Source organism: Penicillium expansum (assembly GCF_000769745.1).
Source record: "Penicillium expansum strain MD-8 chromosome Unknown contig21, whole genome shotgun sequence".
Classification (NCBI taxonomy): Eukaryota; Fungi; Ascomycota; class Eurotiomycetes; order Eurotiales; family Aspergillaceae; genus Penicillium; species Penicillium expansum.
The window spans coordinates 58,291-76,697 of NW_015971438.1; the positions used below are offsets into that span (position 1 = coordinate 58,291).

The window sequence follows — 18,407 nt, forward strand, 5'->3', positions numbered from 1 at the left end:
GGACAAAATATATTCTGGTCATATATCCTACCCAAGGTCGGCATTCCCTATCGTCGCAAAGGCCGTTTCAAGATTCACTACGGAATGCAACGACCGAAAGATGGCAATGCACATTTTCCCGCTCGACCTTGGCCAAGGTCATTATACGGGGGACACTCCAAAACCGGGTATCGGTCTTCATGTCTTTGACGCACATGGAGAAATACACGGAAGAGGTACGGAGGGATTCCGGTGGGCTTTGGATATTGAAGGTGCCATTGATAAAACAGGTTCCATGACGATTCGACAGTGTAACCAGATTTGGGGCAAGTCCACCCACGGAAATGATCGATGTTGTGATATGAATGAGCTGACATGAGATTCAAGATGGGCTCGAAGCTGCCAAAGGGAAAACAGCCAACTTCCAGTCTTGCCTCCTCATTTCCCATGTCGATGAACAACTTATCTTGCAGGGGTGGAACTGGATTGAGAGTTTGATTCAGAAGGACTCATCTCTTTCTCTTGGAGGGACTTATCTCTTGATTGAATTTATGCAAAAGGTATGCAATCCTGGTTTACCTTTCTAACAAGGAGCCTGCATTTGCTGATATGATTTTATTTCATTCCAGCCAGCTTTTCATTCGGTAGATCCAACGCTGCGAGCCTGGCCGGGCACGCACGGTCAGTCTATTTTGCAAATCGGGACTGGTTCCCCATGCAATCTTGAAGAAAGCAGAGAGTTAGCTTATAGGGAGCTTAGAGAGGCACCGTCCTTTATATGTGGACAGGATGAACGATGTGCGTTGAATTACTTTACTCATTCACTTGAGGAGTTCAATGATCCAAGAAAAGTGAGCGGCCCCATCTTCTCCTATAGATTGGAAAGCTAACAAGGGGTTGAGATATACGGTGAGAACTTTGAGAAGCTACAGGAGCTCAAGCGGCGATATGATCCATATGGTGGCCTGAAAGGACCGTTTTGGATGCAGTGAGCTGCTAGCTACCAGATAGTGTGCTTATTTTCACCAACTGTCTTTGTTTGTTCTTCCTGTAGGCATATTTGATATTGATATAATCTATCTTCGTTCCTTATTCTCATATTTTTACACGTCTACTTAGTAATCCTAAGCCTGAGCGCCCTTTTCAAAGCCGGTGCAGATGGAAGGCTCCGGCAGACATTATCCTGTCTATATAGGTCAAATAAGCCATCAAGAGGTTTGAGAGAAAAGGTATAGCATGAAAATAGAGATACATATACAACATTGACGCATACCATATATCCCTGAGGCACCCCATCCAAATATAGCAACCCAAACCCTAAAATCCAAAGTCCGGCTCCGCGGGGATGATGACTTCACCACGGCATCACCGCCCAGGCACTACATAAAATCACAACCTTGATTGAGTTTCTCCACTGTCATGATGTCATGGGATTTCTGATACTGGGTTTGGGGGATGTTGTGATAGAGTTATGAGTTGCGGGGAAATACGAGAGCTTGATATTCGATGTTTATTTAGATTCTATGCGAGTGCAGAGAGCATATTGAACTGTTGAGATGTAGAGATGATATTTTTGGAATTTTTTTTCTTCATTTCCTCACGAAAAACGGGTTGTATATACACAAGTGCTGTCGAGCTCATTCCAGAAGAGGAAGCCAGCCAACGGCAAAAAAAAAAAAAAGGTAAATCCCCAGCTCATCTTCTGGAACAAACGACTCCCGTCATAACGGTCATGATGAAGGGGGACAAGGGGCGTTGGCGGAAAACGCCTATTAGGACGGACTTTCTAGTCGGTGGAAATTCTCTAAATATGTATAAATGGAAACGCAAGGCGTCCAAATGCCCCCCCCCGAAAAAAAAAAAAAAAAAAAAAAAAAAAAAANCGGGTATCTCCAAGAGAGAATATGTGCGATAGCCGGTTGATATGATCTTCATGTAAACCCTCTCCGTTTCCATCTTTCTTGTTTCTTGCGCGCGCGCGCGCGTGTGTGTATCATGCATGGTATGAGATGCACAAATTGGGCCGCGTGGTCGATGACGGACCCGATTGGGGTCATCTCAAAGAAATATGTATAAAAGGGTGTTTATTCGTCGTCATTGTAATCCTCTCTGTCCTCGTCGGCCATCCAGCCGCGCGACATCTCCACGGCCTTGGACCACTTTTTATACATGCGGCCGCTGGCTTTGACGGACATATTCGGGGTGAACGAGGCTCGGTTGGCGCGGTTCATGTGCTTAAGTTCGGAGAAATCCTTCCAGATGTTGATGGCGAAGCCGGCGGCGATGGCGGCGCCGAGGGCAGTGGTTTCGTGCATTGAAGGGCGTTCGACGGGGATTTGAATAATATCGGCTTGGGTCTGATGAAACGAATTTAGTTAGCAATGTAGTCTAGGAATTTGGGAGGGAAAACATTGAAACGTACCTGCATGCAAACGTCGGAGTTACTCATGCCGCCGTCAACAGCCAGTTCTGTCAGGCTCTTGCCGCTGTCCATTGCCATGGCGTCGAGAATAGCCTTCGTTTGGAAGCAGGCCGCTTCCATGGTTGCACGAGCAATGTGTCCTTTTTGTGTGTGGGCGGTGATTCCCCCTGGTTAATGTTAGCGATCAAGTTGCGAGCCGAAGCACCATGTTCGAGACTTACAGATAGTTCCCTGGGCATCATCGATCCAGTAAGGAGCAAAGAGACCACTGAACGCAGTGACGAAAATGCAGCCCCCGCTATCCGGCACACTGGCGGCCAAGTCGCTGACTTTACGCGAGTCGCGGAAGAAGCCGAGATTATTCATAAGGAAAGAGACACCACTGCCCGCCACAGCCACACTACCTTCCAGTGCGTAGACGGCCTTGCGGTCTCGCCCTAATTGGAAACCGACTGTGCCCAAGAGACCGTGTTTCGAGATAACTGGCTTCTCACCCACGTTGTAGAGAAGGAAGCACCCGGTACCATAAGTGTTCTTGGCCATTCCCGGAGAAAAGGCACAGTGGCCGACCAAGGCCGAGGCCTGGTCACCCAGACAACTAGTGATGGGAACACCCTCCAGCGGCCCTTCGGCCACTTTACCGAAACCCTCGGGATCGGCCGAGGGAAGAATCTCGGGCAGACGGATCTTGGTTGGGTCAATATCGAAGAACTTTAAGAGGCGATCGTCGTATTGGAGGGTTTCGAGGTTCATGAACATGGTTCGGGAGGCATTGGTCACATCCGTAACCAGAAGCTTGTTCCGAGGACCACCGTTGAGGTTGTAGATAAGCCAGCTATCGACGGTTCCGAATGCCGCCCGGCCATCATCGTAGGCGGACTTGACGTCGGGGAGATGGTCGAGCATCCATCGTAGCGTAACAGAGGAGGGGTATGTAGATAGGGGTAGGCCGCAAATATTACGGAGTTCGTCGGCGCCGGGCTTTTCCTTCAGTTCTCGTACCAGGTTGACAGTACGAGTATCGGTCCACGTGATTGCGTTGTGGAGGGGCTCGCCGGTCTCCCAGTCCCAGACCAAGGCGGTTTCTCTTTGACTGGTGATGCCAATGGCTTCGATGTCGGATGTGGAGTAGCCGAGAGCAAGGAATGATTTCATGGCTTCTTCGATACAAATATAGACCGACTCAACCAATTCAAAAGGGTCTTGTTCGTGCCATCTGTGGGGGTGCGGGGCAATTAATATTGAGTCGTAGATTGCGAAGGGAGGGGGTTTAACACCTACCCTGGATGTTCATGGATCTGGTGGAATTCAGTTTGGTATTTGGCGATAGGAACGCCTGTGCAGTCGAAGATGATGAATCGTGTACTCGTTGTACCCTGGTCGATAGTACCAATGAATCGACGCTTCATTGCATCCTCGTCCTCATCCTGCAGTAAAGAGCGATCCCCATCGTCACTTTGTTTAGGACGATAGTTGAGATTCAGGTGTTCCCGTTGTCTGTCCTCCACATGCTGGTGCACATGTTGTTCGGGGAGCTCGAAATCCTGGGCGGGTTCCGAGTCTCCATCAAGGCTGTCAAAGTCCAAATCGAATGGGTTGCGCATCTTCCAGAATGTGTAGTAAAAAAAAAAGAGAGGTATTAATAGAGAGAGGCCGATTTTACAGTTCTCCAGGATTTAAAGAGGGGAGAATGACGGAGGGGAAGAGAACTACGAGGTGGCGGTGTTGGGATACGGGGACCAGCTCCCGTGGCAGAAAAGTGGAGCGTGACGTATCAGAGAAGTGGCCAGGATATAGAAGGTGAAATATGGCCCTTTCACCGTTATATGGAGGAAAAAAAAGGTGAAATGTTGAAATTGTTCGAATGTGAAGAGGTTGAGATGTTGAGAAGTTGAGGTGTAGCTTTCCAAGGTCGAGTTATAAGAGAATAAGTATAGGAGGGTGTAGTAGAGGAAAAGAAGCGGGAGAAACAACGAAGATCTTAAGAGTAGAACCAGGGCAGCCCTCTTTATCCAAAGGGGTGGACTCTTAGGAAAAGCCTAGGTGGGGGGGGAAATGAGAAATCCGGTTCGGGGGATTTTTTTCTGATCAGAAGACCTCGTCACCTCTCCCCCCACTATTTCACTTTTTTTTTTTAATTATATCTATTATATTTATGCTATTAATGCTATTAATGCCATTAAGCTGTTTCTAGAAGAACTATACTATCTACACCGTATATCTATCTATCCTGAATCGAATTCCTATGGTATTTATATATCTATTTTTATAGTTAAGACATCCTATATCCTATATCTCTACCCTATATCCTCTACTCCGTACCCTATATACCTTATATTATATATACCTTCTCCCTCCAACCCCGTCTCTCCAAGCCTGGGCACTCCACAAACCCCGTCGATCGTACACATGACACGGTCCATTTTTCCCCTGCGGTCCCTTTAGTCGTTCTAGAACCTCCCCCCTTTTTTTTTATTAGCCTACATTCTTTGCAGACTAGTCGAATCATTCCTATTCATGGAGAAAATCCGATTATCGGGAATAATTATTGATTTTCGTTTAGCGATATAGCCTATGGGGGTACAACTAAGAAAAAAAAAAGAAATAAGGAATGGGGATTCCCCATTCCTGGAGAACGGGCTCTAGTCGAGGCCAAGAACATTCGAGCGCATCAACCCCCCCTCCGGGGAACTGCCTATGATCTTGACTCCCTACTTCCCGGGTCTCATTCTTATTGATCAAGATCCTTGTATCCAGTATTGGCACATTGGCATTTATGCTTGATACAGCATAGTCAAATCGTTAACTAATGATACAGCATGAACCCCCGGGCAAATGACGTCTCTAGTACCAGGTTCTTTCCCCCCATGGAGAACCGGTCTGGCTAACCGGCTTAATTGCCCTATTAGAAGTCGTTATCTCAAGACGTGGAGAGAGGGGGGGATCTTGTCAAACCTGCCAGGGACAGGGACGTGCGAGACAAGTACAATAGATTAGAGGACGGAAAAAAGTGGAAAAAATGTGAAAAAAATAAGCCAAAAGAGAGAAAAGAAGAGGAAAGAAGAAAGGAAAAGGCCGATCTAGGTGGATTCCAGCATGTTTTCTGGCGCCATCGGGCGTTACTATGTGTACCTCGCATGCAGGTCTCGCTCTACCTTCCTTCAGAACGGGTTTCAAGCAAAGAAATCCATGCTACTTGCACAAAAGTACCCTCTTTTTCCATAATATTCAGGTGCGTTTCAGCTAGTTCCTTCCATAGTTAGATCTTTAGTCAATATTTTCGGCACCCCGTGACAACTTCAAGAGGATCGACCCGCTCTTGTACATTATAATTGTCCCGTTAACCCCTTTGAATATACCCCCTCGACTCCGATCTGCGGCAACCCGTGTGACCAACGAAGATGCCGATTACCAATTCCCTGGCCCCTTTATATAGATCCATAGATACATCCATGGATCCTAGCTATATTTTAGGTACCTAATCTTGCAGCTCTAAATCAGATTTGATAGCACGTGCGTAACTTTTGTTGAATCCATGTTTCCGCAAAATAAAATTTAATGCGGGAGCCCATAGTTACATCCATGGATACCCCGTACCCTTGTACATCCTAGCGCTTATATCTACCCCCACTTGATGCTGAAATGTTACCTAGGTAAACCCCTCTAAAAAAAGCATTGTTACTTGAACGAGAAAACACTCCGGTGTCTCCAACTATTGACACTTCAATTAAACAAAAGAAAATTTCAGTGGCTGCCCTGGTGGGTTCTGCGTATATTCTACAGGAAAACACGGGTAATGCAAACATCGAGATCAGTCTCGCGGGGAGGAACGCCCCTCATCTTGTCAAGAGGCAAATTTACTCGGAATCCTCAATCTCGCTGCGACGGCGAGCCTCAGCCTCCTCCTTCTCCTTCTTCTGCAGGAAGATCAGAGCGTTGATCTTGTCCTTGATGCTGTGCTCGGAGGTAATGGTCTGCTGGATCTGCTCACGGCCGATCAGGGTAGCCACAATGGAGGCACCGACGACGAAGGTCAGCACGAAACGGTACATGCCGTACCAGTGAGGAGCACGGCCAGCGGCAGCAGCACGGGCATCGTTGTAGTACAGGAAAGTGAAGGCGAGGAACTGGCTGATCAGAGCGTACTCGACGGGGAACAGCAGAGTAGGCCAGGCCACAGCGGGGGCAATCACACCGGCGGCGTAGCGGCGGTAGCCGAACTTGCCGCCGTATCCAGCCCACTCAAGACCCCAGTGGACGGCACCGAGGAAAGAAAGGATCTAACCATAAACAGCGATTAGTAAACTTGTCATTGATTACCCAAAGAGACTAGACTCGGGATCACTCACAACGGCACCGTAGCCGATCTGGATGGGCTCGAGCATGTGCAGCATCAGCTCAGCGCTCTGGCCGGAGAAGATAAGACCATCACCAAGAGCGGCGGCACGGTTGATCTCGTAGGAGAGGAAGACAGTCTGCATAGAGGTGGCCAGGTAGGGGACGACACCAGCCATACCGAGGTAGAGAGCCTCCTTGGGGACGCCAGCCAGGCTGAAGGTCTCCTTGATAACTTTCTATATGGACGATGCGCAATTAGCAAATGGATCCCCCGGCTTCACAAGTGAATAGAAATACGTACCGCCTCGGACTTCATACCCGCCATAACATCAATATCATCCTCATCGTGCTATCATATCGGCAATTAGCCATTGAGTGCCTTTGCGCAAATCACAAGCCGTATTTCGTCTCTTACCTTAGCCGCAGAAGACGAGTAGCGCACAAGAGCGGTGGTAACAGGCTTGTGAGCGGCGAGCGCGAAGCTCGAGACGGAGGGACGGAGCAGATTGCGGGCAGACGAGGTCATCTGGGCCTTGCAGATCTGGTTGCCCAGAGCGGAGCGAGCCACGGAGGCATTGGAGCTCGAGAATGCGCGGAGCGCGGAGCGGGCGGCGGCGTTACGGTACATGGTGGGGAGATATACAGCTTTTCGTGGTTGTCGGGTTAGCAAGTCGGAGGAAGAAAAGCCTCGGGTATGGCCGGACAGCAGTGTCAACTCACCCAATTGGCCTTTTAAAAAACTGGATAGAAGTAGAAGAGTGGAGATTTAGGGTATACACCCGGAAAATGACTTGATCACAAAGTCGACGGCGTGGGCTTTCCGGGAGGGAACAAATAAGAATATCCAGAAATGAAGTGACCGAGTGATGAGGTGTGGTCTGCATTCGGGCGGGCCGCAGCGACCCGAACTGCAAATTGTAGCTCGATGCAGATATGTTGGCCTCAGGCTATAAATATATTTGCCTCAGGCATTCAATCTCCAAAGATCCAGTCTGGCTCGGGGGCTGCTGCCCTAACCAACTTAGCTACGTCACTCCTGGGGTAAACAAGTGTGTATCCACCAGTACGGTACAGGTATATTGCAGGGGATGGTTTTCACTGCATCTCCTCATATGCTCAGACGGTCTTGATAAAACAACCAAAAGACTTACCACTGGCCCCCAACTACCCACGTAGTGCCAAGTGTATTGTAGCTCCAGTACTCTGTACCTTTTAAATACTTTGGTGGTGGGCGGAAACGATACCCGCCCTGGCGTAAGAAGCTGTACCCCGTTTGTACCGAGTACCTCCATCATACAACTTGCGTAACAGATATCACCTCTCATGATCCACGCAATCAGGGCAATTAACTTGGGCTTGAATACCCAACATCATTCTCTCTCAATTTAGCGCTTGTGATTTCCTTACATCTTTCCTTCATCCGACACACTAATCACCTTGACCGATTTCCGCTCTGCTAGGAGGGGGAAAGTTCCACTCGTATCGCGCGTGCTCCCAGCCCGCTCTTGGATGGCCTGGATGTCCCCTATTACCCATGGTTCTTGAAAGCAGCCCTTATACTGCGTAAGAACCTATTCAATGAAGAAACTTCGTTCTTTACTCTCACTTGGATCGCCACTGACTTGCCAACTGCTTTCAATTACAGACTATCACCAAACCCCGACCCACTGACATCCGCCCCGGCCATAGAGCCCAACTACCAGGCCTGGTCGACGGCTGCACGCCTCAACAATGCTGGAGGGAGTGGTAGCAAACCTACTTAATCGGTTCCTGGGAATCTACGTCAAAAACTTCGATGCGACCCAGCTCAACATCGGAATCTGGTCGGGCGATGTCAAGTTACGGAACCTTGAACTGCGCCGCGAAGCGCTCGATCAGCTACGCCTCCCTCTGAACGTCGTCGAAGGCCATCTCGGAGAGCTTACACTATCCATCCCATGGTCAAATTTACGAGGCAAGCCGGTGAAAGTTGATATTGAAGATGTCTTCCTGCTCGCGGCACCTAGAGAGGATGCAGACTACGACCCGGAGGAAGAAGAAAGGAGAGCGAATGTGCTGAAGATGGAAAGAATCGAGAGCGCCGAGCTTTTGCGCGAGCGCAATTCGGAAGGCATGAGCCAAGAGGAACAGCGCCGGAACCAAAGCTTCACACAGAGCATGATCACAGCCGTGGTGGACAACCTGCAGATTTCTATCAAGAATGTGCATTTCCGCTACGAAGACTCCATCGCATCACCTGGGCATCCGTTTGCTGTCGGTGTTACACTCAAGGAATTGAGTGCCGTCAGCACAGACGGGGAATGGAATCCGACATTCATCCAATCCGACTCCAGTGTCACGCATAAACTGGCCGTCCTCGGTGCTCTCTCGGCTTATTGGAATACGGACGCCACACTACTTGGAACCGGGCGAGGCTCTGATGTAGGCGCAGACGCCCAGGGAATCGACCGTGCTGAGTTGATGGAAAAACTGAAAACTGCGATTGATGCAGACGAAGGAAACCAATTCATGTTGCGCCCGGTCAGTGGTCGTGCTGGACTGGAGATGGACAAGTCAGGCACATATGATCGTCCCGCAATCAAGGCACGGTTGCTCTTTGATGAGCTCGGCTTCGTTCTTGATGATAAACAATATCGCGACGCGTTGATGCTGGTGGATCTGTTCCACTATTTCATTCGTCATCAGGAATATAAGAAAATACAGCCCAAGTCCTCACCAATGGAAGATCCCCGGGCATGGATGAGGTTCGCGGGAGAAGCTGTTCTTAGCAAGATCCACGAACGCAACAGACGCTGGACCTGGGGCTATATCAAGGAGCGCAGAGATGACCGCATCGCGTATATTGCCTTGTTCAAGAAAGCAAAGAAGGAAGAAACTTTCACACCTGAAGAGACCAAGGAAATGCAGAGACTGGAAGCAAAACTCAGTTATGAGGATATCCGATTCTGGCGCTCACTTGCAAGGAACCAGCTACGAAAAGAAAATATTGGGGTCAAAAAGCCCGCAGAACAACAATCATGGTCTTCCTGGCTCTGGGGCGCCAAGAAAGAGGAGTCCGAGGAGACTACTATGACCGAAGAACAGCGACAGGAACTGTATAACGCTATCGACTGGGATGAAAAGAAAGCTATCACAGAGAGTGTGGATGTGCCCCGGGAATGGGTTAAGCTCCAGGTCAATTGGAGTCTTCGGGCTGGTAGCTTCACTTTAATCCAGGATCCTCACGGGTCGGCCAATGAGGTCATGAAGCTAGTGTTCGACAATTTCCGAGCCAAGGCACTTCAACGGTCTGATTCCTATCTTCTTGATCTCGACCTTGGAGGGCTGAAGATGTATGATGGCACTACGGCTGGGACTCTTTATCCCCAAATCGTCAAGGTCAAGGATTCTCCACCTGAACCTACAAAGGTTCAAGAGCTAACAGAGGACGATGATGACCTTGCATCCCAAACCAGCGCAGACGATCTTCAAGATGAGGACAGTCTGTTCCATCTGCAGCTAGAGAAGAACCCGCTTGACAGCGATGCAGATACAGCGGTGAAGGTCAAACTGAAGAGTATTGAGGTCATTTACAATCCTCGATTTCTCGTGGGAATTGTCCAGTTCTTTGAGCCACCCGAGCGACACATGGAGTCGATTGGTGCCCTCCTAGACACCGCAGGTGCGACCGTCGAAGGATTGCGGCAGCAAACCCGGGCCGGCCTCGAGTTTGCCTTGCAAGAGCACAAGAAGGTTGATGCGCAATTCGATATCCACGCGCCCTTGATTATTGTCCCAGAAAGTATTACACAACCAAGTTCACTTTGCTTGATTATCGACGCCGGTCATGCTAGTGTCAACAGTGAGTTGGTCGACCGCCAAGCGATGCGAGATCTTCAGTCCAAGCAGAAACGACAGTATGAGGAGGAAGATTACAAGCAACTAGAGCATCTGCTGTACGATCGCTTCCTCATCAAACTAGACTCTACCCAGGTCCTCATCGGACCTGGTGTTGATGCAACCAAGGCGCAGCTCTACACAAATGTCGAGTCTAGGAATTTCCACATCATCGACCGTATCAATGTCGACTTTGCCCTGGAGATGTGTATCGTACCAAACGTAACACAGCTTACCCGAACACGGATCTCTGGACATCTACCAGAGCTTCACGCATCAATGTCAGACACCAAGTACAAGGGCTTGATGAAATTGATTGATATTGCAATCCCGCAATTTGATAAGTCTGCCTCTGATCCGGTTACCGCAGCAGCAGCCAAAGAAGGAGTGGCCATAGCCACACGAGCCAGATCATCATCCTTCCAACCACTGGTCCATCGCGACCTTCCCGTTGTTGACGACGATGAGGAGGAGGTTGAAGTAGGCAGCGAACAGGCGAAGAAGAGTGTGGATACACCGACCAATATCCACCGCCGAGACTTTGAATTCAAGTTCACTGTTGGCCGTCTCCGTGGCTCACTCTTCCGTGCTGACCCCCATGACCCGCAACGGGATCAGTTGCTGGTTGAGCTAGTTGCTGAAGGCTTTGCGCTGGACTTTTACATGCGTCCCTATGACATGGTCGCTGAGGTTATTTTGAAGTCCTTGAGCGTGGATGATTACATTGAGGAGAATCCGGTTCCGGAATTCAAGAGAATCATCTCTTCGAAAGGCTTCGACGCCGACGAAGACAAGGACCTGTTCCAGCTGAAGATGGTACGGGTCAAACCCGAGTCTCCTGAGTTAGACTCAACGTATGAAGGGGTTGCCATGAACCTTGATATATCAGTCTCGACTATCAATCTTGTCGTGACAAGGAAAACACTTCTCACACTTCTGGACTTCATCCTCCTTACATTCACAAATCCTCAACAACCGACTGAACCCAACCCAGACACAGATAAGGCCATTGAAGGAACGGCCACTGTGGAAGAACAGCCCGAACAAGCCGGGAAGATTCGCATCAGGGCTAATCTGAAGAGTATTGCTCTCATTCTCAACAATGATGGAGTCCGCTTGGCAACCTTGAGTTTGAACACTGCCGATGTTGGTATTTTCCTCGTAGGCGGCTCAATGCTCATCCAGTCCCGGATAGGCAGTCTCACTTTGGTCGACGATGTCAACCTAGGTGCTGCGGAGGACTCTGATATCCGACGCCTTTTGACCATAGAAGGAGATAATTTTGCGGACTTCAAGTATGAGACATTCGACCCCAAGAGTGACACATATCCTGGCTATGATTCCGAGGTCTATCTACGATCTGGTTCAATCAAGATCAATTTCCTGGAGGAGCCCTACCGGAAGATCATCAACTTCCTCGTCAAGTTTGGCAAGATGCAAGCCATTTTCAATGCAGCTCGCCAAGCCGCTGCCAGCCAGGCCAACCAGCTTCAGGAGAATGCTTCGCGTGTGCGGCTTGACATTATCGTGAAGACACCCATCGTAGTTTTCCCTCGCGTTATGACGGATGATCGCCCCCGAGATACAATCACTGCTCACCTTGGTGAAATCTATGTCAAGAATGAATTTGTCCCCATGGAAGAAGGAAAGGACAGCCCTGCTGTCAACGTCATCTCCACTGGTGTCCGCAACATTCGCCTTACCTCTAAATTCCATTTCGAAGATGGTACATCTGAGGAGCTGGAGATGATCCAGAAGGTGAACTTGGAGTTTAGCATCTGCTATCTGGAGCATCAAGCAAACAACCCACGCCCAGACATGGAAATTGAGGGTTCTCTATCTCCCATTAACCTTCGTATCTCCCAGAGCCAGCTCAAGTTCTTGCTGGAGCTGTCAAAGTCGATACCGGCGGCGTTTGCTACAGATGCCGAACAACAAGAGCTTGAGGCCATGGAGTCATTGCCCTCGTCTGTGACTGAACCTACGAGAGAAGCTACTTCAAAGGCTGTCCAGGCACAGAATGGCCCGGGAGCACCTGCTAATGACAGCGAAAACACAGAGACTTGGGTACGACTTGATATGATCTTTAAGGTCGACAGTGTCGGCTTAGAGCTCATCTTAGCAAACGACGACCAGCCCGTCGGTCGCCTGGAGGACTCGAGTTTGTCCAAGTTCTCTCTCAATGACACGCGAGTCAAGCTGCGCATGTTGACAGATGGCTCATTGGAGTCAGAGCTCCTCATTCATTCGTTCTCCATCCGCGATAGTCGCAAGCAGGACTCGAACAAGTTCAGAAACATCATGTCTTTGATCAATAACGATGTCCAGCAGCAATTCATGGCTAGCGTCTCCATGTCTGGAGGACCAGAGAAACACCTCATTGCGATGCTGACTATTGACAGCCCTCGCATTATGTTTGCTTTGGATTATTTGTCTGCTTTACAGTCATTCAGCCAGTCTGCATTTGCCTCGGAAGAACCTGTAGAGGCAGTGGAGGAGGAGAGCGAATCACCCGAGGAGTCTGAATCGGGGTCCGATACTGCTGCAAGTTCTAACAAGGCTATAACGGAGGCTTCTTCGGGCGATACTACAGCAGCAGCCATGACTGTGTCATTCCGGATGAACCTTGTCGATGCTCAAGTGATCATGGTGGCCAACCCTGCCATTCCTCACTCCGAAGCTATCGTCCTTGGTACCAAGGAAGTTCTTATCTCCCACCAAAATGTGTCGACTCTGCAGATTCAGAAAGTGGGCATGTTCTTGTGCCGCATGGATAAATTCGAGACATCTCGACTCCGTATTCTGGACGATTTCACACTTGAAATGTCCATTGACAGCCGATCGCAAGATAAGGGATCTGCTTTGACCTCCATTGAAGTACACCTTGAGCCTCTGGTTCTTCGCTTGTCTCTGCGTGACATCTTGATGGCAATCCAGATTGTCAACAAGGCCTCTGAAATGAGGGCTCAGAATGCCCAGCAGATCGAGAGCGGAGAAGTGAAGAAAATCACGGACACAAAATCAGGCAGAGGTCGTTCTGCCAGCAAGACGTCCTCTAATGTTGCTAAGAGAGTCCGTCGCCTGAGTCAGGGAGTTGGAAACCTGGACAAGATAACTGCGCCACAGAGTACAATTGTCCTCAAGCGCGAAGAGATGTCTGCCAAGATCGACGGAGTTAGAGTCATTCTTATTGGTGACTTACACGATCTACCTTTGCTCGATTGGAGCGTCAAGAAATTCAACGTCGATGTACGCGACTGGTCATCAACACTGAATGCTGACACCAACTTTGAAACGTTCTTGAACGTGTACAACTTCTCGAAGTCTGCCTGGGAGCCGTTGATTGAACCCTGGCAGCTGGGATTCCACATGGCCAAGGAGATCAACCCGGATGTTTTCTCGTTCGATGTGTATTCGCACAAGACAATGGAGCTTACCGTAACATCTGCTACGATTGCACTCGCATCCAAATCCTTCCAGTTCCTTTCTACGGATCAGGATGTCCTTTCCAAGCCAAGAGGTGCTGATGCCCCATACCGAATCCGCAACTACACTGGATTTGACCTCAGAGTTTGGGCCGATGTCAGTGCAGGAGAGGAAGGCCCAGCGGCCAAACTTTCCGATGGCGAAGAATCCCCATGGCGATTTGAAGATTCCACCGCTGTGCGTGAAACACTGACACCAGAAGGCCACGGCGGAGTGGTTGGTGTCAAATTGGAAGGCAGTGGCTTCGATAGTATCAGCCGCATTCCTGTCGTGCGCGAGGGCGAGACTATTTACGCTCTCAAGCCGAAGCAAGAAAATGTTCTTCACCGGCTACTCGTGGAAGTCAAACTGGGACCAGATAATGTCAAGTACATCACATTCCGTTCGCCGCTTCTTATCGAGAACAACACCCAAATTCCTGTGGAATTGGGCGTCTTCAGTCCCGGAGACGGCCACTTGTTGAAGATCGAGAAGATTTTGCCTGGCGATGCACGACCGGCTCCCGTTGGATCAGCGTATCTCCATTCTATCGTTGTTCGTCCCGATCAGGGCTTCGGATATGACTGGTCAGATGAGCGACTGTTCTGGAAGGACCTCATCAAGAGACCCACACGCACTGTCAAGTGCGTTAGCGAAAGTGGACAGCAGGCTCCTCCTTTCTATTTCCAAGTCAACGCAACGTTTGATAGCAAAGATTCGCTTACCAACGTGTATCCTTACATGAGAATCCGAATCTTCGCTCCCGTGGAGATTCAAAACCTGTTGCCCTACGATTTCAAGTACCGCATCTACGACAAGAACACCAAGAAGGATTGGACGAACTTCCTGAGGAAGGGGGGCGTCAGCCCGGTCCACGTCGTGGAGCTGTCTCACTTGTTGTTGCTCAGCATTGACCTGCAAGATACGGTCTTCCGCCAGAGCGAGTTTGCTATCGTCAACGGAAATGCTCAAGACTACCGCAGAGAGCATACCTTGTCTCTTAAGGATGAGCGGGGTCTTCAACTGAAGTTACAGCTCCATTACTTCAACATCCCCAACAGCGGTGGTGCGTTTAAGGTTTCTGTGTACAGCCCATACCTTATCTTGAATAAGACTGGCCTTCCCATGGACATTCAAAGCAAAGCATTCCTTCAGTCTGCGAGAAATGCTGCTGGCCAAGGACTCAGAGCCGATCCAAGAGACGAGGGTCGTGCACTCCCTTACATGTACTCTTATGCCAACGAGGACCAACGAAACCGATCTATCCTGAAGGTCAGCGATTCTGCGTGGAGTAAGCCGCAGAGTTTCGAGGCTATTGGCAGTACCTTTGAGGTCATTTTCCCCGATCGCCAAGGCAGATCCGAGTTCCACTCCGGAGTGTCTGTTGCTGAAGGCGAGGGCAAGTACAAGCTGACCAAGGTGGTCACTCTTGCTCCACGTTTCATCCTAAAGAGCAAGCTCAACGAAGATCTTCTCGTGCGCGAGCCAGGATCCTCCAACGTACTCCAGGTTCAAAACGGGCAGTTAGTACCACTTCATTTCCTTCGCCAAGTACAAGAGAAACAGCTGTGCCTTTGCTTCCCAGGTGTCAACAACCAATGGTCTTCTCCGTTCAGCATCGCAGATGTTGGAACTGTGCACATTAAATTGGCCAAGGCGAATCAGCGGCAGAAGCTGATCAAGGTTGATATCATCTTGGAAGGAGCAACTCTTTTCTTGCACTTCAGCGTCGAGTCTCGCAATTGGCCGTTCTCCATGCGCAACGAAAGCGATATGGAGTTCATTTTCTACCAAGCCAATCCAAATGTGGAAGATGATGATGAAGACGACCAAACTAGCGGCTGGAGGCCAATCCGGTATCGAATTCCCGCGCGGAGTATCATGCCGTATGCATGGGACTACCCGGCGACGAAGAACAAGTCGCTCGTGTTGACCTGTCAGGGCAAAGAGCGCCATATCAAGCTTGCTGAGATAGGAAACCTGATCCCAATGCGGATTCCACCTTCGCAGCCTGGCGGATACCAGAAGATCATTGATATCAACATTGCTGCTGATGGCCCCACTCAGACTCTCGTGCTGTCCAATTTCAAAGCCTCTAAGAGTATGTACAAGCAACAGAGAGGACAATCCTCTCAGACCGGTACGAACACTGGGTTCGAGGTCAAGGAAATGAATTCGGACGTCAACTTCAAGGCCCAACTTCGCTTAGGGGGCATTGGAATTTCCTTGATCAACCAGAACCTGAAGGAACTGCTGTATCTCACATTCCGCGAGATTGAGATTAAGTTCAGGGAGTCAAGATTATACCAGACTCTGAACACGACCATAAAGTGGATTCAGATCGATAACCAACTCTATGGTGGCATTTTCCCAATCTTGCTTTACCCTAGTGTTGTTCCGAAGACTGGTAAGGAGATGGAAGCACACCCGATCTTCCATGCAATGGTTACACGGGTCAAGGACGACTCGTACGGTGTTCTCTATATCAAGTACGCGACCTTGCTATTGCAGCAAATGACACTCGAATTGGATGAGGACTTTATCTTTGCCATGCTCGACTTCGTCAAAATTCCCGGTGCTTCGTGGGCGGAGGAACAAGAGGGCAAGCTCTGTGATGAAGACCTCAACATTCCAGAGCCGCAGCAGGCAGACAATGGTCAGGATGTGTACTTCGAGCTCCTTCATCTCCAGCCCATGCAGATGGATATTTCTTTCATGCGCACCGAGCGTGTCAATGTGGAAGATGAAATGCAGCCCTCCAACCCGTTGATGTTCTTTGTCAACGTCATGACAATGTCGATGGGTAATGTCAATGATGCACCTGTCCGACTCAATGCTCTGATGCTCGAGAATGCCCGTGTCTCTTTCCCCAGCCTGGTGGGAAATGTCCGTGCCCACTACACTCAAGAATTCCTGCGCCAGATCCATATTATTCTCGGTTCGGCCGATTTCTTGGGTAACCCTGTCGGTTTGTTCAACAATGTCAGCTCTGGCGTCGCCGCCATCTTCTATGAGCCGTATCAGGGTCTGGTCATGACCGACCGTCCCCAAGAGCTGGGTATTGGTATTGCAAAGGGTGCCACAAGTTTCGTGAAGAAGTCTGTTTTCGGATTCTCGGACAGTATGGCCAAGCTCACGGGAAGTATGTCCAAGGGTCTCGCCGCTGCTACTCTTGACAAGGAGTTCCAAACCCAGCGCCGGATGTCTAAGGTGCGCAACCGCCCCAAGCACGCACTGTATGGAATCACGGCTGGTGGCAATGCATTTGCAACTAGTCTGGCAAGCGGTATAGGTGGCTTGGCACGCCATCCACTACAAGGTGCTGAGAAAGAAGGTATCCAAGGATTCTTCAAGGGTGTTGGAAAGGGTGTTCTTGGATTGGCTACCAAACCAGCAATCGGTGCATTCGATCTTGCCTCCAGTAAGTTGAACTATTTTCTCTCTCTATTATTCATAACTAACAACTCACTCTACCAGATCTGGCAGAAGGTGTTCGCAACACTACTACCGTTTTCGATGCCGAGGGTCTCGATCGTGTTCGACTCACTCGCTTCATTGGCACTGACGGCATTGTGCGCCCGTACTCGCAGCGCGAAGCTCTCGGACAGTTCTGGCTGAAGACCACAGATGACGGCAAATACTTCAACGAGGATTACATTGCCCACCTAGAGCTCCCTGGTCGAGACATGCTAGTCTTGTTGACGTACGCACGCATCATGCTGGTGCGCACGAAGAAGCTGTGTACTGAGTGGGATATCCGCCTGACGGATATCCAAACCATCTCCAAGGAGCGCACGGGAATGAGTATCACGCTCAAGGGTGGTGCCAACGGACCCTTCATTCCTGTCCAAGACGAAAGCTCACGGAACTGGCTGTATAGACAGATTGCTGTCGGTAAGTGGTTACCCAAACCATGCTAGATAGTGTCATGCGCTAACCAAATTCCTTTTCCAGCGGTCAATGCTTTTAATGAGAAGTATAATGCCAGGGGATAGAGAGGAGGAAATACGGGTTCTTAATGATGTCATGAGATGGACTGCTTTCATTTTTGGGACGGGGATTATCAAAATTCACAGAGCATATGAAGGGTAAATTGCTCTCGGTTTCTCAGGTTGTTCCATTCACGTACATAGGTTGCCTAATTTTTGTGTCCTGGCCTGTTTTGATGGCCTTTTCACTGCTTCTCCTTTAAGTATACAGTGACGAAGTATTTAGTTTTTGTGCGATTTGCTTAATAGAGCCAAATCGGATAATTTGAGTATCTAAATTGAAACTGTCTAGCAATATATCTCTTTGTAATTTAATAATTGGTATAAGGGGAGATTTC

General features: G+C 49.4%; 3 protein-coding genes across 3 annotated transcripts; 1 reads left to right on the plus strand and 2 right to left on the minus strand.

Annotated features, from left to right (window-relative positions):
* Positions 1–2,063: 2,063 nt before the first annotated feature.
* PEX2_007450 (glycerol kinase) lies at positions 2,064–4,005 on the minus strand (the record flags this gene model as incomplete). Its single annotated transcript, XM_016738022.1, has 4 exons — positions 2,064–2,336; positions 2,402–2,568; positions 2,623–3,617; positions 3,683–4,005. The coding sequence occupies 4 exons, from the start codon at positions 4,003–4,005 to the stop codon at positions 2,064–2,066; spliced, it is 1,758 nt and encodes a 585-aa protein (XP_016594467.1).
* Positions 4,006–6,258: 2,253 nt separating this feature from the next.
* Positions 6,259–7,367, minus strand: PEX2_007460 (DUF3429 domain-containing protein; the record flags this gene model as incomplete). The annotated part of the gene is made up of 4 exons (XM_016738023.1): positions 6,259–6,681; positions 6,751–6,975; positions 7,041–7,088; positions 7,155–7,367. The coding sequence occupies 4 exons, from the start codon at positions 7,365–7,367 to the stop codon at positions 6,259–6,261; spliced, it is 909 nt and encodes a 302-aa protein (XP_016594468.1).
* Positions 7,368–8,470: 1,103 nt separating this feature from the next.
* On the plus strand, positions 8,471–18,075 carry PEX2_007470 (membrane morphogenesis protein VPS13; the record flags this gene model as incomplete). The annotated part of the gene is made up of 3 exons (XM_016738024.1): positions 8,471–17,501; positions 17,558–17,974; positions 18,035–18,075. 3 exons carry the CDS (start codon positions 8,471–8,473, stop codon positions 18,073–18,075), a joined length of 9,489 nt encoding a protein of 3,162 aa, XP_016594469.1.
* Positions 18,076–18,407: the final 332 nt, after the last annotated feature.